This window comes from Phallusia mammillata, chromosome 2 (genome assembly GCF_965637545.1).
Source record: "Phallusia mammillata chromosome 2, kaPhaMamm4.hap1.1, whole genome shotgun sequence".
Classification (NCBI taxonomy): Eukaryota; Metazoa; Chordata; class Ascidiacea; order Phlebobranchia; family Ascidiidae; genus Phallusia; species Phallusia mammillata.
Genome location: NC_137253.1, coordinates 31,733,416 through 31,754,162, shown reverse-complemented (window position 1 = coordinate 31,754,162; position 20,747 = coordinate 31,733,416). Strand labels below are relative to the sequence as shown.

Sequence of the window (20,747 nt, the reverse complement as noted above, 5' to 3'; positions counted from 1 at the left end):
AACACATGCTTCTAACATTGTAAAACTCTTGTCTTTGCAGTTCGTCTCATCCATTAGCAGAGTTTTCGGATTTGGCGTTAATTAACAAGCTTCGAAATGTTCCCGATCAGAATTTATTGTAAATCTGGGTTTTTGTTGCTACTTATTTGTTTTTTGTGATGATGTGACAATGGTGTTAAAATATTGCTGTGTATCGTTTGTTATATATACCACTGTGTTTGTTTGTTGTTTTGTGGTTGTAGAGTTGTAGTATTATCTTGTTCTTAACCGAAAATTACACTTAATAAAATAGGTGTGTTAGTTAAATAACATACCCTTTTCAATAACTGACAGCTTAAAACTTGTGTAGTGAAAGTTTTCTGATAAATGTTAGTATGGAGTGATTCATTTGTTTATTTGTGAATTGGGAGGGAAATTATTTCACTCCTCCAGCAAAACATGAGCCAGTCGTGCGGTCTATGCTGTGGATTTTGCAGGATATGTTGCTATACTGTGAGTTATGACAGGAAAATGATTGTGCAATTAAAAGAAATATGTAATTGAAATAATTACAATGCTCTTAATCTTTATACAAGCACATTTTTGGACATATGTCCTATTGTTGTGTTGTCTACTTTTTTATTGTTTTCAGCTTTTTTGAATTTCTTGTCATAATAGTTTTGTAAAACCTTATGTTACAAAATCAATTTGTTTTGTTTACAAAACTTTACCAAGTATTATAACTTATAAGGTTGTTTTATCTGAGTAAATATATTTAATGTATTAAGGTCACCTGTAGTTTTTTGAAGTATCACTTTGTCTACCATTAATAATTTACTTTTCCATTCTTGCCTTAACTAATTTGTGTTTCTTTCAGTTATACCAATGTGTTTGCTGCAAAGAAGAAGCACCAACGCCACCAGTATTTGAAGTTATTTGTATCGGTGTAACAAATGCTGGAAAATCAACTCTCCTGTCTGTTTTGACGCATGAAAATTCCGACACTGTTGTTCCTACAATGGGTAATATAACCTGACATTTTGTAAATGAAGGATAACACTAAACTGCAGACAGTGCACACTGTTTCGACCTATAAGGTCTCATCAGTGCAGTTGGTGATGAGAGGTTAGTGTAGCCATCCATTGAAACTCCAGTTTGTTGGGAGTAACAGGGTAAAAACTCATGCCTCACCTTGTCTGTGCGATGCCACAACTCATCACCAGCTGCACTGATTAGACCTTATAGGTCGAAACTGTGTACACTGTCTGCAGTTTATCATTTATTCACTCCTTGCTTTTAAGGACAGCATTGTTTTTTTACAATTCTTGTCAAAACGATACTTTTTAATGTTAATATATGTAGTTGTTTATAATTTATGGTTGAGCAAGAAGGAAGGTTTATAAAATTTGCCTGGCAACAACATTATACCCATGTGTATTGTTGTAACAATAACATGATAACTTTGGTACATTTCTAATTTTGTGTTCAAAGGATTTCTGATGAAGGACATCCGACTTCCCAATATCACCGTAAAAGTTAAAGAGCTTGGGGGTAAGTATGTGATGTACACAAAGTTTGGTGGGTGCCATAACCATGTTTCCCATAAATTATTTCAGGTGGTGACAACATTCGCACATACTGGCACCGATACTACAATAATGCACAAGGAGTAATTTTTGTGATTGATGGATCTTGTAATCACGATCGTTTAGAAGACACAAGACTTGAACTCCACCAAGCTTTAAAACACCCAGACCTACACACTTTACCATGGTTAATTTTATGCAACAAACAAGACTTGGACGGGACTAGCACTGATGCAAAGGTTAGTTTCTTAAATATGTATTACAAAGGGCACTTTTGTTGTTATAAAATATGCGTCTTAACAGAGAATCCTACTTTAAACTTCTTGTATTTGTAATAGTTTGATTTGTTTTACAAAGATGTAGTTGACATGATTTATGTCATTACCCTGATGAAGGTGTTTCGTGTAGGACATTAAAACGTTGGCCTATTAAAATAAAAAACTGCTGGAAGAGCTAAACATTTGTTGATATAGTTGACACATTTCCTAGGCATATAGTTACCCTAGCTTAATTTGGAATGATAACAGAATATTGAGGTGCTAATCAAATATATTTAAATAGTCAACCTGCCTAATAAATGTTCGCTGTACTCCTAATTAATGTTCGATGGGTTTATTATGTTATGTGTGCACAAGTTTTTCATAAGTGTTTTTCCCAAATACCCAATATAAACCACAATTAAAATAAGATCAAACTTTATATTATTGCAGGTTGCCGAGCCAATTTTAAAAACACACATGTAAACCTGACTTGCTTTAAATATTTGCCACACTCTTTTTAGGTCATTGAGGAGCTTCATTTACGTGAAGCAATGCAAACAAACCCACATATTATTGTTAAATCAAGTTCCAAAATTGATGTGGACGGTTTGTTCGTAAGCTTTGAGTGTTTTGGAAACCACTTAAAACAATACTATTCAAATGAACAGCAACCAATCGGCAGAATATAACGTTTAAGTATACTACCTTAAGACTATTTGCCAATTTTATTTACAAAGCGTGATTGTTTTCATGCATATTATTCTACTTTTAACCAGTGTTATTGAAGTGTTGCAGGAGTGAGTAAATGTTATATTTTCGTAGCCACACCAGGAACATGTTTTGATCATTTGTCAATGTAGTATTTCACAATTTAGTCGTGGGGTCGGCAAACTTTTCAGCACCATGATGAACCTATTTACTTGTCTGTTAAGATGTCAATGACTTTATGTGCCAACTTTTTTGTGTGTAATAGCGCACATGTATCTGGGTTTTTAAGATTATTACACCACAACAACTTAAAAATAAGCTGGTCAAATTTTATTAAAAAGTACTTTTCATCTATTTGTGACATGCCAGGATTGCCGACCCCTGACCACTTCATATTCATTTAAAAAGCATGTTTTGGTAATTACACAGCTATTAGAACTTTGTGCAGCATTTAAATTTTTATTGAATTTTCAACTTTTAGTTGATATTAGGTGCACTCTTGAGTTTAGTGAAAAGCTTTTGTTTGTTGCAAGACACAAAGTTGTCATTCCTTTAAAATGTATGTGTGTTGTGTGTTGCGAAATTTTACCTTCCTTAATATGTGACGGTGCTTTTTGTGTGATGTTGTGTTGTTAAATCTTGCTGTGCAATGTTTGTTTCATAGACACATGCTGTGACACTGGGAAAAATCTAATTACAAAGTTTCTTCCATAATTTTTTTTCACTTTTTTTGTAATTAGTCTCTGAATAGTTCATGTCTTGTTCTCTAAAACATGGAATATTAATATTTTTGTACTACCAGCCTGTCATTTGATTTACTCAGTTGTCCAACATTGGTTTTGGCTGTTGCAACATTTTAAACATCAAAACAGGTCAAATTAAATTAAGCAACAAAAATTGTTACTATGGTTATATTTTTGGTATTTTATTTAATAAACAACAGTGGTTTAAAATGCTTCATCCCAGCTCAACCACTAAAAAAATGAAAATACTAATCTACTCATTAAATTGTGACAAATTTTGACTAGGCGTTATTGCTACCTGGTCACATCGTGTTACTTCTTCTTTAACTACCAACTTTAAACACTGTATATACACAAGTATAATGGCAACAGTGTAGCTCGAATTGTGTTGTTTTCTGTGTTAGTATAAACTTTGTCTTCGAAATGATTTTTGTTTTCCTGACACTTGTATCTGTGTTTTATTTATCAAGTATGATGCGACAACAAATAATGTTCAATGAAACCAAAAAATAAACTTTATTTCATGTTCGTTGTTTATTTCATTGCCCTCCGAGTCCGTTTATTCCACGAAAAGTTTGCTCCGTATGACTTCGGTTGCATTTGTTTTTCCTTTGCCTCATCCACATAACAAGACCAACCTTAAACATAAAATGCATCAAGCATTTGTTTTTGCTTATACTTCTTACAGTATCTAAGATTCCTTAAATTCCAATATTATAAACACAAAAATTTGAACCTTACGCCATTTCAGGACATGTGATTTTGTAAACAGTAAAAAATATAAAAAGCATGAAGTTTATGTCATCAGTGCAGCTGGTGACAAACAATAGGCCAGATTGGCAAGTGTAGCCATCTAACGTCAAATGAGCTCAAAACACCTTAAAAAAACACTGGTTCTGTAGAACCGCTGCGAACCAGCTGAATCCCACCACTGGAAACATGTAACAGTGAAACTGGGTTGCATTGCAAAGCTTGTTTCATGTTTTGCCCTCTCAACCAAAATAACAACTTTACACAGTCAGACTGCATAATTGCTAACAGTCATTGAATAATCTATAAGCCAGGCTGGACATCCTTGGCACAACTATGAGTTAAAGTTGTTAATTCCCAACCTTGTCTTTCCACAAATGCCATTGCATCCTCCTTGGTTTTAAAACTCATTGCCATCGAAATATTAGATAATGGATCAGCACTGAAAAAACAATATATATATATATATATATATATCTTGTTGTTGTTGCATATATGCATAACAAATTCACATTTCACATAAGGCGAACAGCCTAAAATTTAACAAAAGTTTAGCTTCTTAACCCCATTTTAGCATTAAAACTTTTGATAAAAAACTTATTCCCCCCTATGACTATACTGTACAACCACTCATTGTTGTCACTAATTTCAAAGTTACCCAGCATTGCACTACAACGTACTTTGATCCCCAACCCATTGTTGGATTTTCCCATCTTTCCATTGTGTCAAATTCAATTTTCCACAGCTTTGTGTTTTGGTTTCCTGATTGCATTGCATTTTTAGCGGGACGAAAAATGCGGACCTTCCTAGACACAATATGCTCTTCAGGTACACCAGTCAGACATGAAGCATCCTGAAAAATAAAAAAATATGAGCCTCCTTGCCAGTCTGTAGAGCAGTGATTCTCAAACTGTGTGCCGCGGCACACTAGTGTGCCGTGAGAGATTTCCAAGTGTGCCGCGAAATATTTTCTTTTTTGAAGTGCAAATACATTCCCTAGTGTTTTAGGCCTTTACGGCGAAATACTGGTGCGCATAACAAAGTTTTAAAGCCCATATTTTGTTATTGGTAATAAAAAGCATACTTACCCACCACAATAAAGTTGAAAGTTAACTTAATTATAAGCTTATGATCAACTTCTGTTGTGTTTCCCTGCGAAGTGTGCCGCGGAAGGAAATTTTAGTTCTTTAATGTGCCGCATGGTAAAAAAGTTTGAGAACCACTGCTGTTGAGTATGGCACCAGCAGGTGCGATTTATATATTTTTAAATAATTTTTTGCATGCCAAATTTTCGGGGTTGCATGCAGAAATTGTGCCCCAACGGCATCAATTGTCTTGTCTTAAACTCTATCGCTTGATTTGTGCCTGCTGAAATTGGTCGTGCACATGAATTTACAGGTCATGCACCCATGCACATGGGACATATAGGTCCTGCAAGCCTGAGATCTCATCGTGAACTGCCATTTTCTGCAAACTGGCCTCCTTGTATCAAATATTACCACTTAGCTAAAATGCAAAAGAAAGAACATTCGTTTTTGCACTTTTTAATTAAATAACAACTAGATTCATCTTTCAAAAATATATTTAAAAGCTTATGAAAAGGACTATCAATTTCATCAAGGAAAGATTATGAAAGTCCTGTTTCAATTAGAAATTTAAAGTCAAAAAAATTGCAAAACAGAACATATTTCACATACTGTGCCAGTTGTAGGTATTTGCAGTTGTACAGCTTGGGTTTCGGAATCAATTGTTTCCATATCTGGATCTTTTCTTGCTTCTAAATCATAATCGATTTTGTGCTTTGAAATGGTGGCTTTGACGAAAGTTGGAATATGAATTTTAAAGTTTGCATGTCCACTCTGGGCAGCTGTTGTTGACAGACATCTAAACAGTCAAAGAAATAGTGAAATAGCAAGTTATTTAAACAAATGCCATTTAAATCATGTGTAAGAATTGAATTACTAACCTTATTCCAGTAGCAGACAATCCCCGAACAATCCTAGTTAACTGATGCGACATCCTTGTGTACTATATGGCCTTCACCATTGGTTGCTACATTAAACCAATTCACAAGACAAATTTGTTCGTTTGTTGTTGTAAATTGGTGACGTCAGTTAATCGGATGATATCAAAGTGGACAAATAATGTGTGTAAAATATTTTTCACTTTGGTTTTAAACAATTAAAACGAAATACAGGTGATTTGGGTGTTTCACCAAAAAATACGTTTTTAAAACTTGTGTTCTATATACAATTTTGGGCTTTTTAAACTCCCCAAATAAAATAACCAAACCACAAGAGGGCGGGTACGAGCACTTTCTCGTAAAACATGCTGGCTCGAGTCTTTCCTTGCATAACGTCGAAGGCTCACCGCTGTTCTTGTATTTATCATCAATTTTACAAGATTACGTCGGCCCATTGAGGTATAATTCAACATGAGCGCTTATAAAGAAGCTGGCAAAGTGCCACAAGAGTCTGATGTCCCAATTCACAAGATTAGAATCACTTTAACCTCCCGTAACGTTCAAAGTTTGGAGAAGGTATGCAGTGATTTGATCAAAGGGGCAAAGGACAAACAACTTCGCGTGAAGGGACCGGTTCGTATGCCGACCAAGATTCTGCGCATCACCTGCCGTAAAACACCATGTGGAGAAGGTTCTAAGACCTGGGATCGTTACCAGATGAGGATCCACAAACGTCTGATTGATCTTCACAGCCCTTCAGAAGTTGTGAAGCAAATCACCTCCATCAGTATCGAGCCTGGTGTAGAGGTTGAGGTCACTATTGCCGACACATAAGGTGCCATGAAATGTGAGCCGGAATAAAATGATTCTGCTGCTCTTTTAATTTGTATTCAATGTTTATCAAGCATATTAGCTCAGCAATTTGCTCACCTTTACTTTTCTGGAAAATATGTAGTCGCCTAGAATGAGGTTTAGTCAAAACACAAGGATGTCCTGACCAAACCTGCTGATAATTACTGTAACTTAAACCAGCAGATATTTTTGACAAAATTGATAATTCCATGGGCCTATCCTAGATGAAGGCATATCCTCGAGAACTCCTATGGTCACCAGCAATATTAACTTTCTAAAAGCAGATATCCCAACATCATATGTTTATTCAGTCACAACAAATTGAAAAAGTTGAAACAATATTGCATAGATAAAAACAGAAACCACAATTGAATATATTGCACCGATGCCTTGATGGTTAAAGTCTCCTGCTGTGTATGGCCTAGAAAAAGTAATAGTTTCTAGTTATAACAGCCAGTGCAACTAAACAAAAATCTGAAGCACCTTTTATTGCTTGGCAATGGATACCTTAGTATTTTTACCAGCAGTTTCTTCCGAGAGCGATACAGAAGTGGAAATGCCTTTTTAAGTTTTTCACCAACATCTGAAATACGCCTTGCAATTAACTTCCTATGACTACACATATATACTAATATACAGTACCAATATTTGGCACAGTCAGTTCAATTGGGGTCCTGCAAATTGGGCAGGGACACTGCTTTGAATTTTTGACTTGTTTGTTCCAACAACGAAGACATGGATCACAAAACATATGACCACATGGATAACATTCCATAGGAAGAAAATATAATTCCATACATACAGGGCAGTTGTACTTATCATTTACATCTTTAGATTGTGAGGCATCCAATTCATCTTGATACTTTTTCTGTATTTTTTTACAAAAATTCATAAACAATTTTGTGTTGCACTGTATTAACAAATCTTACCAAGTGCAAAAGTTTTCTCCACTTTTTAAGAAATAATTTCTCTGAAGCAATTTGGTGTCGTTTTGTTCTTTTTACACTAAATTAAAGACACACAAGTGAAGTTAAAAATGATTTAATTGGTCACCAAGCAAAATAAGTTCTTTTCACCTAGTGCTGGGTGGTAATATAATGTCTGAAGAACTTTCCAAACTTTGTTTAACTGTTAAATGCAAACAATGTGGACTATCAAAATTATCATCAGATTTTAAACTGTCATTCCCATCTTCTGTTACGGTGCTTCCATTATTGTTTTGATTGGTTGGGCACGGATGGTCCATAATAGGCCAGGTATTATCAACTGAAGCCCTTGATTTGGTGGAACTTGTCATTTTTATGGATTGTTTTACGGCCATATCAACTCTGGACTTCATCATCCACACAGGTGGGAGGACATATTTTAAACACTTGCACTTTCTTGGTTGAACAAAATTAAACGATCCCAGCCTTCCATTGCAATGTGGACAGTCTAGTTTTCCACTGGACCACTCTCCCTGTGGAAATAAAAAAGATATTTTATATTCTGGAAGAATTACACTAAACTTAAAGGAACACTATACACGGTCTGAAAAAGTAATTTAATCATAAACATTACTGCCAAAGTACTAGTGTATAAAATTATGCAGACGTTTCAACAATTACTGTTGTCATCATCAGTGCGGGTTGTAGATTGTTGAAACGTCTGCATAATGTATTCTATATATACCAGTACTTTGGCAGTAATGTTTATGATTAAATTACACTAAAGTCAAGTAAAAAACACCTTATCAATTCCACTTTTAACCCATTCTGGTGATTCATCAGAGTCTAAAAACCAAACTGTTGATGCTTTGTCTTCTTCACAATCAACCTCAGGGTCTACATGAATTTAACAATTAATTAAAACAATAGTCACACAGTAAACAAACTAAGTAAAAAAAAATTCTAGCTGAAAAATGTGGACAAACATTTACCTTCATTTAATACTGTGTGGTGGGAAGAAATAATGCATGTCGTGTCCATGAGGTAGCCCCTGCACTTCCTGCATTTTATTTTTGTGTTTGCCATTGACATGTAATGAGTTTCCTTCAATAAAACATCAAACAACAGCCGCCAAACACAAACTGTTGCACTTGGGAGAAAAGCAAATGATGTCAGGCGTAGCAGTGGCGTAGGTAGACGAAAATTTTGGTGGTGCCAAAATAGTTTGTGGTCCAATACCTTTGCTTTGATGACGCTTTATGCGTCGGAGGTGATTTTACGAAACACGAGATTTTCCAACTGGGGTTGGGACCAACAAAAGCTTCATTTTCTGACATCATGTCTTCATGAAAATATATATTTGTGAACACGGTAACAACAACTTTTGGCGATTTGTTCATGATCTTATACAAGGCACACTGAAATAATGTGTCTTAATGTACAAAATAATTTTTTCAGGAAAGCGTTTACAAACTACACAACACGAAAAAGTCTCAATGCCTAAATCAGGGAGTCGAACCGTTTGTCATATGGGTTCAGGTTCGGTTCGGGTTTACTTCGTTTTGTTTTTAAGGGTTCGGGTTCGGTTCCGGTTTATAAAAATGTATATTTTCGGGTTCGGGTTTTGTTCCGGTTTGGGCAAATTATCTGGTCCGAACCAGTTTGCGGTTTTTAACCCGGTTCAAATTTTTATTCGTTTTAATTTCATTCTACCCATCATCTACCTCACTACCTGGCCTTATCAAACTCCAAAAAAATTTTGCCCCTGCACTGTTATTTTTGACACGGCCTATATAAGTGTTATCTCGCGTATTCTTTAGTGCGCTGTTTTTTAAAAAAACACAAAATATAAGACAGACTGCATTTTTTACTGGTTCGGTTCCGGTTCGGGTTCAACGCCAAACAAAATATGGGGTTCAACTCCGGTTCGGGTTTTTAGAAAATCGTAATTTGCGGTTCGGGTTCGGTTCGGGTTTAATGAATTTAACCGCTCAAACCGGTTCGCGGGTTCGGGTTCAGTTCCGGTTCGACTCCCTGGCCTAAATAATTGTATTTAAAATATAAACGTACGGATTGCAACGTAAGATTACTGACCGCTGCTTTTGTTTCTAGGTCACGCCGAATTTGCAATCTCGGCTTTTGTCTGTCAAGTTTTTTTTGTTCATTTGTGTGTCGTGTTTGCGCCAGATTTTCCAGCTTGTCGGAAAACAAAAGGACAAAAAAATTAGCACGCACTGGCCCTGCTGTCCTGCCCGACCAATTGCAGGTAATTACCGTATTTGTAATGTACAGTTTATATGGTAACATATGGTAGGCCATAGACTGGTACATACGGTAATGTAACTGTAGGTGTAGACTTTATTACTTAATACAAAACATACCAAGTAGGTTTATATAGGACGTATGAAATAAATAATATAATTTTACTCGTTTGGTTAGTTTAAGTTGTTATTTTGTGCACTTTTTCACAAAAAAACGTTACAGGTAAGTAACTATTCACAAACAAATGCTATTGTACTAAATGTTGGTCTTTTCGAAGTTGAGTGGTGTTGTAAATTGTTTTGTGTATTCTATACAATATTATAGCGTACTGATACCTATATTAGTATTATAATATTATATCATTGAATATGTCTGATGATGCCGGTAAGCTTTTTGTTGGTGGTTTATCTTGGGCGACCACCGACGACAAAATGAGAGATTATTTCAGTCAGTATGGAATGGTGATTGAATGCAAAGTGATGAAAGATAAAGTGACTGACAACCCGAGAGGATTTGGTTTTGTCAAGTTTGAAAATCCGGACAGCGTTGCTGCAGTTATGAAGGCAAGGCCCCATGTTTTGGATGAAAAACAGGTTGACGCAAAGCCATGTACCCCGAAGGATGTTCAACAAAAGAAAAAGGAAGCTGACCGCTTGCATGTCACTACCCATAAAATTTTTGTTGGTGGTCTTCCCAGGGACATTAGTGAGGAAGAAGTGAAGTCATACTTTAACTCTTTTGGAACAGTTCTCGAAGTCAATTTTGCCATTAGCAAGTTGGACAATAAAAATAAGGGCTTTGGATTTGTGACATTTTCAGATGCGGATGGTGCACAAAAAGCAATCAGCAAACATTACCATGAAGTTGGCGGGAAACGTGTAGAAGCAAAGAAAGCAGAACCAAGGGATAGCTCAAACCGCAGTAACTATAATTCACAAGAAAATAACCAATGGGGTAACTCCAACAACTATGGTGGAGGCCAAGGTAACATGGGTCAAGGTTACAACAACCAAATGCAAGGGAACTGGAATGGTGCAGGGGGTTATGGGTACGGCATGCAGCAACCTATGATGGGACCATCAGGTGGGTATATGCCCCCAAACCAGGGGTATGGTTATGGAGGCTATGGAGGGCCTGGGGCCCAGCAAGCTGGTGGAAACATGTATTCTGGCTATGGTGGGTACGGTGGATACACTCAACAACAGATGCCGAATCAAACTGGTGCAGCAACAAATCAGAATCAAGGACAAGGACAAGGGAATGGTTATCAGCAAATGGGACAATACAATCAGTATGGATCTTCATATGGACCCACATATGGTAATAATAAATCGGGGGGTCAGGGTGACAATTCAAACGCCCAAGCACCAGCCACTGATGGTGGACGCAAAGACAATGTAGGTGCTAACAAGACTGGCTATCATCCCTATAAGCGTTAAATGATTTTTGTTTTCTTTTAACACATTGTCATCCTTCAGTAAATAAATCCAAATGTGTTTTTAAAGTAAATTGCTTTGCAGTTTTAAATTTGTTTGAAGCAGCCAACATTGAAACATTGTAGATAACTTTCAGTTCGTTTTATTATGATCCTTTTATTTGTTTTGTGCATAAAGTTGTCAAATAAAAAGTGCTTTTTTAGTACATACTGCAGTTTGAAAAAGCTACGAATACATTGGCTACATATAAAAGCCTAAGCAATGCGTTATTCCTTCTTTATATCCTTGTGTTGTTTTTCTTGCACCTCCATGTTGACACACACATAAGAATATCCAAGTAGGTAAGTAAGTAGAATCCCAACAAATCCACCTGCATTAAATTACATGTGATATGCTTAAACTGTAGTGAGAAACATACTTACAGTTTATTATAAGTACCTTGAATGAATAGCTTGCTGAAGTACCAACCGAACGAGTTCACTCCATTTATTCCAATGCAGTTAAAGAGGAGAATACACCAGTAGTTGAGACCAAGAAACAACATCTTGACACGCTGTAAAATAAATTAAAATGCACCATGTATTTAGCATTTGACGAATGAGATTGGTTTTCAATTGAACTAGCTCTTTGTTTTTTTTTTACTTCTCAAGATAGTTCACCAACAGTTTCCTGAACATTTTTTTTTACTTTTGCCCACAATAAGTTTTTTAAAGCCAACAAGTCCAATAACGAAATGAATTGCACTTGTGTTGATTTGCAAAGAAAATTTCAACAAATTTAATCATAAACATTACTGCCAAGGTAGTGGTGTATATAGAATACATCGTGTAGACGTTTCGACAATCTCTGTTGTCATCATCAGTACATGTTTTCAATCAAGCTGTATTGAAAACATGTACTGATGATGACAACAGAGATTGTCGAAACGTCTACACGATGTATTCTATATACACCACTACCTTGGCAGTAATGTTTATGATTAAACTACTTTTCAAGTCCGTGCATAGTGTTCCTAAAAAAAATTTCAACAAAATTCTAAATCTTTTTTGTGTTTGAATATGAACCCAAGCTCTTTGAGGACCGCATTTCATGCTTACATATGATTATCTTGTTAACCAGGAGCTAGCAGCACGCTATTGGCTGAAAATGCCTCTCGGACACACATCCTGAATTCAGTTTTCCATTCTTATTCACCTTGTATTGAGTTTTTTTAAATCGCTGGTTCAGGTAAAATTCGAAGGTCAACCCGAACCAATTTAGAAAAGCCCACAGAAGTGTCTGGGTGCCAACTCCTTGAAGAAGGACCACAACCACAAAAGAAACACCACCAGCAAGTGCTTCTTTGTGTAGTTGCTCATGACCTTTACCAAGAGGGTCGTAGACATATCTGTAAGAAGATTGCACGTTTTTTAGATAATATTTCGCGTGTTTTAAACCATTGGGTATTATTACGGGTTTTTAACTTTGCCTTTTCGCGGGGTTCGAACGAATCCCGATCGTTTTTTTTTTATGTCTGTATATGGGTCAGGCGCGCCGGACCATTCGGCCAAGTTCCTGCCCCACTTTGCCTAATTTTGTGTAACGAAATAGTTCCCATCCTTGGTTGGGCGCCACCCTAGGATGCGATTTGTATGTTTCAGGGGTGCCGCCAAGCATTTTTGGAATGTTTTTTCACTTTGACATTGTTCGTTACGATAGAACTCGCGATTTTATCCGAAGTCTTACAACAGCTTGTGAATAAGCCACATGGGTCAGGCAAAACTGTTCATTCTTCTCTAGGGAACCGTGAACCACAGAAACGTTCAAAAACACTGATGTAACCCATCCTAACAATACTTGTTTTTTACAAAAAGTGCTCGTGCTGAAACATACGAGTCCATAAAGAAACTCGCCACTTTTCTTCTGGTCTGGTCCCTATTAAAGTCTCCAATCAGTTCTTGCAACCTCTGTTTTGTTTTTGACAAAGTAACTGATACTTTGGTATATTCGTTAGTTCTGATCATTAGCGTCTGGAACAACTCTTGCGACCCAAGTTAAGAACCTGCCGTTTAGATCAGGGGTGATACGCATTATTGTGTCGTTTGTTGCAGCATTTAAACTGTTGCACGGGTTAAATTAACAAACTATTGGCTACCTGCATATCCAGTGTTGAATGCCCCGATCAAAGTAAGTGTCAGCGAATGTGTAGATGGTGGCGATGTTTTTGCAACACTTTGGGGCGTCATCATATTCATCCACATGTTTTGCGATACTGCCTGATATTGTATACAGGAGTCGACCTTTCATCCAGTCCAAAAACACATTTGCGAAAGCCAAGAAGCCTGAATAAAAGACAAGGTAATCTTTAACACATTTCCCCAACGTGGTATGAAACATTCTTGCACACAAAATATTAGCGTTAATGAAAACAATGTACACAATAATATCATGACTCCTAACTAGCTTGGGAATATATCTACCACATGCTTGAGAGCACGTGCTTTTTGTTTATCCATCTACTGTAAAAAATATGCACATACAAATTTGACTCTAAAACACGTCAATGCGAAACAGAATAAGATATGTTCAGTGGTGTTATTCAGCCGGTTCGCACCGGTTCTATAGAACCGTCTCACGAAATTTTATGAGATCAGCGAACCGGTTAGCATTACTGGTTACTGTCCATGGACTTTTTGTAACAGAACCTGCTGAAAAATATGACTTTTATGATAGAACCGGCTGACAAAAAAATTGCCACCACTTGATATGTTACAATTAACAAACAAACAAATCGCGTTGTTTATTGACCCCGTCAAGTTAAATAACATTGCTTGAAATTCCTCTCAAATACGTGCCGAGTATTTTTGCTCCGTAACAAGAAACATGCAAAATAGAAAGCAACACTTACCCAGCACAATCGATGGAGCACCCCGCATAAATTCGGCATCCAGTGGAAGTGACGAAATGTGAAAATAATGTAGAAGAAAATCGATGGCTGCCACGTATCCAATGATGCGTGCAACGTCCATTAGAATGCGTTGAGGAGTTTCTGAAGAAGTTTCTTCCTTTTTGCAGAAAAGAGTCGTTTAGGATAAAGGTTTTAACAATGTAGGCAGTTAGATTTTAAACACGGCACACCAGAAGACAAGTTATGAAAAATCTATTCGTACGGTTAAAATTAAAATAGGCCCACCACCAATACACAAACCATAAAGCTTAAAAACACATTGCTTTCTGCAACCTTTTTAATTCACGCTCAGTTTCACATTATTTATTTGTAAATTTTTCACCCACGAACGTAATCTGATGTATGTAGCCTATAGTGTTGCTTGGGAAGCGTTTTGTCCTTCTTGAAATCAAGTTACGTGTAGCCAAAAGATCATTTCGTTTTTTTTTCAGGTATTTTAACATACAAGCGTCCTTGCAAGCAGTTAATTGACAGTAAATTGAGCTCGCCGTTAATTTACGTTGCAATACGCTATTTGAGCTGGTCCTGAAAAGTACAGCGCTTTTAGAAATGATGACCTTCTGGCAGCACTGCTACTGTTGCCTATTATGATCACACCCACTTAATCAGCCTATAGGAAACGCCCAGAGGTGGTCGCTACTAGGATGTGGAGAAGCTCTTCTCTAGTTGACCCACCGTTCGCGGCAGAAACTTGGCCGAATGGTTCGGCGCGCCTGACCCATATACAGACATAAAAAAAACCTGATCGGGATTCGTCTCCGGGAGTGTTCTGCGTTCGAAGCCAGTGAAAAAAAAAACCCACCTTTCGCACAAAACAATCGAAGGTCATGACTGGCCCAAAGAAGTAGCAAGGAAGATAGAAGTTGTAACGAAACAACTGAAACAAACTGAAGGTGTTTTCACTCGACTCATCAGCTTTTGTCCGAGGTTTACAACGTTCCAGTCCGAAGCTGGAGCAGCGGAATATTGCGAACACAAACGAAGAGTGGGCCATCACAGAATATGTGTTGGAACCAAGGTGGGACAAAACCTGCCAACGGGTATACGTTGAACTTTCAGTATATAGGTAAGAACGATTTTAAGGTGAAAACAGCGGCTCAAATAGACGTAAAAAGCGTCATGCTTTGTTTTTTTAACCGTTTCGGCAAATGCCCATGCCATCATCAGTTACACCCATTTATATACACTTGAGTCACTTTGAGGTATGGGGGAACGGTAAAACGATTTTATTAATGAAGCCCAATGGTCCCTAATTAGTATTTATACTATAAACTCCTATGCATGAAATCAAAGACCAAAGTCAACTGCAGTAGGCTAATCCATTATACCTGTTTGATCAATTCTCTAAAGCTTATGATAAAAAACATAAAAATGTGACGTTGTAAATGAAACAGTCAAGTTTTGGTTTTAATGCATTCTTCCAAGCAAACTCATTAGTTAATAGTGATGGGACGATACCAGATTTTGAAGCGAGTACGAGTACCACATGTATATACCTTCGATACCGAGTACTTAAGTGTAGTGTTGTACTTAGTTGTATATCACTAGCTAATTTATCTGCCATGCTCGGGGTACAGGCGTGCGCACACATATGCCGAAAAATGTAATCACCACGTGATAGCGAAAAAGACGTACGTATAAACTGGCGGGACTTTTTTCCAATTTTGTACTGTCCGAAGCAAATATTGGCCAAAAGTTGCCCGTATTCTTATGGTGTAAATCGGCCTTCGGTACTCGCACGTTGGTGTCGAAAACTGAGACAAAATATTTCGATACCGAGTACGAGTATCGATACCACTGAAATCGTTCGATACCGAGTACCTAGTACTGGGTACTCGTCCCATCACTATTAGTTAAGATATGAGATTAATAAGCCATGTAACCCAGGAAATTGATCAAATTGTGTTGGGTTTTCAGACAATTTTAAAACAAACTGCTTTAATCAACAAATACTGCAACGTACCTTGTCAATTGACGTAATCTGCGTCGTCAGCAACAAACCGACAGTTAAACACCACAGGTACATTTCGTCATTGAATTGCGTCACATAAAAATACGCGACACACAGTAACGTCATAGTTATGATGTAACTTCCACCCAGTAGACCGTATACCCACAAGATGTCATGTGCGAGCAGGATGGCATCGCGAGCCTAAAGAATAGATGTAAAATTGTTGTGAATATGTGTGTATGCCATGGTTAAACATAGGGTATTTTTACACGTGTTTTGGGCCGGCAATCGAAATCAAGTTTATAATCAACTTTCTCTAAACTTCAGTCAAAGTCAAATTACGACATTAGAGCAGCCATCAGAGTTGACTGTATTATTTATTATTTTAATGATATAACTTTGTCGAGACGTTCTAATAATAATAATAAAGTAAGTCATCTTGGTCGAACCATTACCTAACTTCCGTTTTCTATATTTATATTTATACAAATATTTTCAAAGAATGAGCTTAGAAGATATTTTAATGATTTCGCATTTTACGCATGTAAAACAGCATGTGACATTGTCTAACTCAGTGGTCGGCCACCGCCGGTCCGCGGCCCTATATTTCAGGTTAAATCCTATAAAACATTTTGCCCATGTATCCCGGGGATGATAAACTCATTTAGTCGTTTTTATTGCTAAATATTTGTAGTTTTTTGAAGACCGGTGCGCGATAAAATTTCACTTTCAAAAACGGTCCGCAGTGCAAAAAGGTTGCCGACCCCTGGTCTAACTGATATAAAACGATTAAAAAAATGTTGACAATTTTGTTAGTACTTTGACATTTGCTTGCAACAGTTCCTCGAAAACTCGCCTTTAGAGGGAAGTATAGTCAGAACCAAGCAAATATTATGTATCTTTAGACGGGAAGTCCACTGACGATCGGCGTTTTTGCATTTCCTAAACTTTGTTTATAAATGAGTGGAAATACACTAGCTACGAGCGGACTTACCTCAGGCAGAACTCTCTTGCACAAAAGGCTCACTACAGTATGTGACACAAGCATAGAGATGAGAGCAAAACGGGCTTCTGAAAACCAAAAACTCCACTCGAAATCCGCGATGTCTTTTTTGCGCGACATCGCCCACCAGCCCTCCCCCAAAACGCGCTGTTTCGCGACGGTGACGTCACTGTCATGGTCCACTGATTCCATAAACACGTGGTAGAGGGAAAACACGGCAACGTTGGCGAGAATCAGCAAATGTATTTTACATTCTGTACTGAATCCGTTTAGTTTGGTTTTTACATTGTTGATGTACACGTTCAGTCGACTTTGATGGTCCACTGACTGCCTTTGTGCGTTGTCAGACATGTGTAACACGATTAAAAGCTTCTTTTCGAAGAATACACTCTGTGAGCAAAGCGGTTTATGTGCTGGCCCACAAGTAACCTATTTACAGCACTTTGGTCGGGCTATGTTACTGCAAATCGAAACAAAACATAGTAACACAGCAAGGGGAATAACTTACTAAAACAGCAATAGTAAGACATATGTAAAGCTTGATCTGAGTTATCTGACTAAAGTATGTGGACACGTAAGTAGGCCTAGGTTCCTGTACATGGTATAATGCATGTGCAAACATTAAATCATGCCATTTACCAACATTGCTTCAGAACAACTGCTGTACTATTACGTTTTGACCAAAATAAACTGTCCTTCCTTTGGTTAAGTGGTACCTGGGCTTATCTCGTACTGTCAATTAACTATCTTATTACTGTGGTTAAACTGTTGTATACAAACTAACGTAGTTGCGTTTTTTGTGTTTGCTCTGGTTCGTGGAAAACATATCTCAGCAACTAACTAAATGTCCTTGTCGTGTTGTCTACGTGTCATTTTATCAGGGTTGAACCAGTTCGTTCAAATCTATTTAAAACTCTATTCAACGCCCGCTATAGTATTTGCTCTTCACAGTCACTGCTTTTGAACTTCAGTCATTCTGAACTTGACTTTGACCTCGCCGCTGGCGCTTGACACTGCACAAGCTTAACTAATAACTATTACGGTTATAATTGTCACGTGTAACCTTCAATTTAATTAATTGTAAAACTCTTACATGCAACCTTAGTGGTTTATATGTTGTGCTTTGTCATGTTTAAGCAACTTACTATGTACCTATACCCATATCGGCTGTATTGCTGGCACACTTGTGCTAAAACCAGTGCCAGGTTTATATTGTTCATTGCCCCGCAATAAAACAGTCATCATAAATAAAGTGCCAGCTTTTTGCATGTCGCATATACCAGAAATAAGTTATACAATAATCATACTCTCTTCATGCACAATAACTTTACAAACGCAGCCTTCGGGTACAGTGTCTAAGCAACAGTTGCGTCATAATCATCATGCAAACGTCACAAAACGTGGTTGTAACCGTTGGCGTGTATAAACACGCATCACAAGGGAGCTCTTTACATTCCGGTATATCGAGGTTTTAAGAACTCAAATTGTAATCACGAAAACATAAGAGTTAGATTCAGACGCCATTTGTTTTCCCAATTCAAACAGCCTTGAACCTATGTTTATTTAATCGACCAAAATTATAGTCTTACCAATACAAAACACATCGGTCCTTTTCATTTTATAGTCTGTCCTGACCATGATAGTGCGTTTAACAAGCATAACATCTATGTTGTTTCATATTCACTTGACATACTAAGTCTTCATACTTCATTTACATTACACTCAAATTCTTTGCCCGAGACTGATTCTTGGCTATGCGGTAACTTACTTCAGTCTAGCTGTTGCCTTTGTATTCGTAATAAACCTAAACAACATTACAGTGTAACCCGTTTACGTTGTTTACATTTGACGCTCCGATTTGCCCTGCAGTCAAAACCAGGACTTGACGCGCATATTAGGGGAAGCCCCCCGTGACATGCGTTTTAGAGCGCGCTGCTGCCGCTAGTGTTGAATGTTGAAAAAATGTTTTTGCCACTTGGCAGCTGCATAGTGACCCATACGCCGACATAAAATACCTGATCGCCGATCGGCATTCGTACCGTGGTGCAGTGGTCGGCAACCGCCGGCCCGCGAGGAGTTCGTTACCGGGCTGTGTAATTTTCAAGGTTAATGCCTTAAAACATTTTGCCCATGTATCCCTGGGATGATAAACTAATTTAAGCGTTTTTATTAACAAATATTTGTAGTTCTTTGAAGGCCGGTCCGCGATAAAATTTCAGTTTAAAAAACGGTCCGCAGTGCAAAAAAGGTTGCTCCTGCTCTAGAGCGCCCGAGTTCTTTGAAGGCCGGTCCGCGATAAAATTTCAGTTTAAAAAACGGTCCGCAGTGCAAAAAAGGTTGCTCCTGCTCTAGAGCGTCCTGGGCTCGAACCCCATAACTAATTTACTAATAAAGTTGTAAAAAAACATAAAATTTGAATAATGGTGTTTCGCAGCTGTGCCCTGCTGAAACTGTAGCTGTTTTGCAATATTAAAATACTTGAGAACGTAGGAACCATTTTGCCGGATATTGTTTAGGCTAAATAATAGAAAAGGTAATAAATTTGAATACATCGGATGTATAAAAGCAGTACCCAAAGGTGGAATACATTGGATAATATTGTGTAGATGTAGCCTAAGTAAGACAAAAATTTTGTCATAAGCTACAGCAGTTTCGTGAGTTTTTATTCAGTTTATGTAGAACACAGTCGGTAGGAAGATGATAATACGAATAGAAATAAAACCTGTTGTGCATAAAGTTCATCTTTAGAAACCGCCGAACGGCGACTTCCACCGACCGATAAATGGTGACCTTCCGCTCATTGGACCGTCACAGCGTTGGATCCAACCTTTCACTTTTCATTATCTCTGATCGGCGATCGGACCACGCAATTTCTACTGGCTGTTTCTTACAATAAATAACTTGTTTAAGGAACAAGTAGCGTGTGGTTGCTGTTTTGTGTCCGTGTTCTGCATAGAAATAAATGAGCCCTATAATCAGTATCCTTTATGCACTTAACACAGGGCCACATAAACGTATTTTTGAACGTGTATTCATTATTAAAAATCAGCCGTGAAGCCTTCATAGTGACCAGTGATAATGGCACACTCATTTATAAATCCAACTTTCTTCATTAAAACGCCTCCAACACGGCTTGCGCGCAGTGATAGGGCGTCGTGTTTACGTTACAATAGTGTTTTATTCAATGTCACTCAAGCGCGCTATGTAAATGACCTTAGCGAAGGTCACACTAAAGGGCAAACTATATTTGAAGTAAAATCCGAGCACGTTTCAATTTCGCAGCGAGCAATATCTTGATAATCCTTTGTTATCAACAACTACCGCATTTCACTGCCAAGCAATCAATCACAGCCGTGTTCGATATAGGGGCTAGCATTATCA

The 20,747-nt window shown here is 37.5% G+C and overlaps 6 protein-coding genes across 6 annotated transcripts; 3 read left to right on the top strand and 3 right to left on the bottom strand.

The window, feature by feature from the left end:
- Positions 1-61: 61 nt before the first annotated feature.
- Positions 62-3,805, top strand: LOC145213769 (ADP-ribosylation factor-like protein 15). The gene is made up of 5 exons (XM_080082158.1): positions 62-492; positions 857-1,001; positions 1,471-1,530; positions 1,596-1,804; positions 2,347-3,805. Exons 1-5 carry the CDS (start codon positions 439-441, stop codon positions 2,512-2,514), a joined length of 636 nt encoding a protein of 211 aa, XP_079938284.1. The 5' UTR covers positions 62-438; the 3' UTR covers positions 2,515-3,805.
- Positions 3,704-6,228, bottom strand: LOC145213770 (NADH dehydrogenase [ubiquinone] iron-sulfur protein 4, mitochondrial-like). Its single transcript, XM_080082160.1, has 5 exons — positions 5,993-6,228; positions 5,724-5,910; positions 4,707-4,879; positions 4,389-4,468; positions 3,704-3,914 (listed from the first exon to the last, which is right to left on the bottom strand). The coding sequence occupies exons 1-5, from the start codon at positions 6,043-6,045 to the stop codon at positions 3,811-3,813; spliced, it is 597 nt and encodes a 198-aa protein (XP_079938286.1). The 5' UTR covers positions 6,046-6,228; the 3' UTR covers positions 3,704-3,810.
- Positions 6,229-6,336: 108 nt separating this feature from the next.
- LOC145213771 (small ribosomal subunit protein uS10-like) lies at positions 6,337-6,872 on the top strand. Its single transcript, XM_080082161.1, has one exon. The coding sequence runs from the start codon at positions 6,461-6,463 to the stop codon at positions 6,821-6,823; it is 363 nt and encodes a 120-aa protein (XP_079938287.1). The 5' UTR covers positions 6,337-6,460; the 3' UTR covers positions 6,824-6,872.
- Positions 6,873-7,128: 256 nt separating this feature from the next.
- Positions 7,129-9,244, bottom strand: LOC145213766 (uncharacterized). The gene is made up of 7 exons (XM_080082155.1): positions 8,760-9,244; positions 8,570-8,664; positions 7,918-8,300; positions 7,771-7,846; positions 7,484-7,709; positions 7,325-7,424; positions 7,129-7,262 (listed from the first exon to the last, which is right to left on the bottom strand). Exons 1-7 carry the CDS (start codon positions 8,857-8,859, stop codon positions 7,145-7,147), a joined length of 1,098 nt encoding a protein of 365 aa, XP_079938281.1. The 5' UTR covers positions 8,860-9,244; the 3' UTR covers positions 7,129-7,144.
- A 682-nt stretch (positions 9,245-9,926) lies between these two features.
- Positions 9,927-11,672, top strand: LOC145213767 (DAZ-associated protein 1-like). The gene has a single exon (XM_080082156.1). The coding sequence runs from the start codon at positions 10,398-10,400 to the stop codon at positions 11,466-11,468; it is 1,071 nt and encodes a 356-aa protein (XP_079938282.1). The 5' UTR covers positions 9,927-10,397; the 3' UTR covers positions 11,469-11,672.
- Positions 11,602-18,896, bottom strand: LOC145213764 (protein-cysteine N-palmitoyltransferase HHAT-like protein). Its single transcript, XM_080082153.1, has 8 exons — positions 17,358-18,896; positions 16,376-16,564; positions 15,215-15,442; positions 14,353-14,509; positions 13,600-13,786; positions 12,660-12,852; positions 11,904-12,018; positions 11,602-11,835 (listed from the first exon to the last, which is right to left on the bottom strand). The coding sequence occupies exons 1-8, from the start codon at positions 17,715-17,717 to the stop codon at positions 11,732-11,734; spliced, it is 1,533 nt and encodes a 510-aa protein (XP_079938279.1). The 5' UTR covers positions 17,718-18,896; the 3' UTR covers positions 11,602-11,731.
- Between the last annotated feature and the right edge of the window lie 1,851 nt (positions 18,897-20,747).

What these genes read in the sequence shown, in the direction of transcription:
- LOC145213769 (XM_080082158.1), top strand. Translation starts at nt 439, where the DNA reads ATGAGCCAGTCGTGCGGTCTATGCTGTGGATTTTGCAGGATATGTTGC. An exon ending in CACTGTTGTTCCTACAATGG is followed by an intron (nt 1,002 to 1,470) that starts GTAATATAACCT and finishes TTGTGTTCAAAG; the next exon opens with GATTTCTGATGAAGGACATC. An exon ending in GGACTAGCACTGATGCAAAG is followed by an intron (nt 1,805 to 2,346) that starts GTTAGTTTCTTA and finishes CACTCTTTTTAG; the next exon opens with GTCATTGAGGAGCTTCATTT.
- LOC145213770 (XM_080082160.1), bottom strand. Translation starts at nt 6,045, where the DNA reads ATGTCGCATCAGTTAACTAGGATTGTTCGGGGATTGTCTGCTACTGGA. An exon ending in TTGTCTGCTACTGGAATAAG is followed by an intron (nt 5,911 to 5,992) that starts GTTAGTAATTCA and finishes TTGACTGTTTAG; the next exon opens with ATGTCTGTCAACAACAGCTG. An exon ending in AAATACCTACAACTGGCACA is followed by an intron (nt 4,880 to 5,723) that starts GTATGTGAAATA and finishes TTTATTTTTCAG; the next exon opens with GATGCTTCATGTCTGACTGG.
- LOC145213771 (XM_080082161.1), top strand. Translation starts at nt 6,461, where the DNA reads ATGAGCGCTTATAAAGAAGCTGGCAAAGTGCCACAAGAGTCTGATGTC.
- LOC145213766 (XM_080082155.1), bottom strand. Translation starts at nt 8,859, where the DNA reads ATGTCAATGGCAAACACAAAAATAAAATGCAGGAAGTGCAGGGGCTAC. An exon ending in ATATTACCACCCAGCACTAG is followed by an intron (nt 7,847 to 7,917) that starts GTGAAAAGAACT and finishes TCTTTAATTTAG; the next exon opens with TGTAAAAAGAACAAAACGAC. An exon ending in ACTGACTGTGCCAAATATTG is followed by an intron (nt 7,425 to 7,483) that starts GTACTGTATATT and finishes GGCGTATTTCAG; the next exon opens with ATGTTGGTGAAAAACTTAAA.
- LOC145213767 (XM_080082156.1), top strand. Translation starts at nt 10,398, where the DNA reads ATGTCTGATGATGCCGGTAAGCTTTTTGTTGGTGGTTTATCTTGGGCG.
- LOC145213764 (XM_080082153.1), bottom strand. Translation starts at nt 17,717, where the DNA reads ATGTCTGACAACGCACAAAGGCAGTCAGTGGACCATCAAAGTCGACTG. An exon ending in TGCTCCATCGATTGTGCTGG is followed by an intron (nt 13,787 to 14,352) that starts GTAAGTGTTGCT and finishes TCTTTTATTCAG; the next exon opens with GCTTCTTGGCTTTCGCAAAT. An exon ending in CAGCAAGCTATTCATTCAAG is followed by an intron (nt 11,836 to 11,903) that starts GTACTTATAATA and finishes AATTTAATGCAG; the next exon opens with GTGGATTTGTTGGGATTCTA.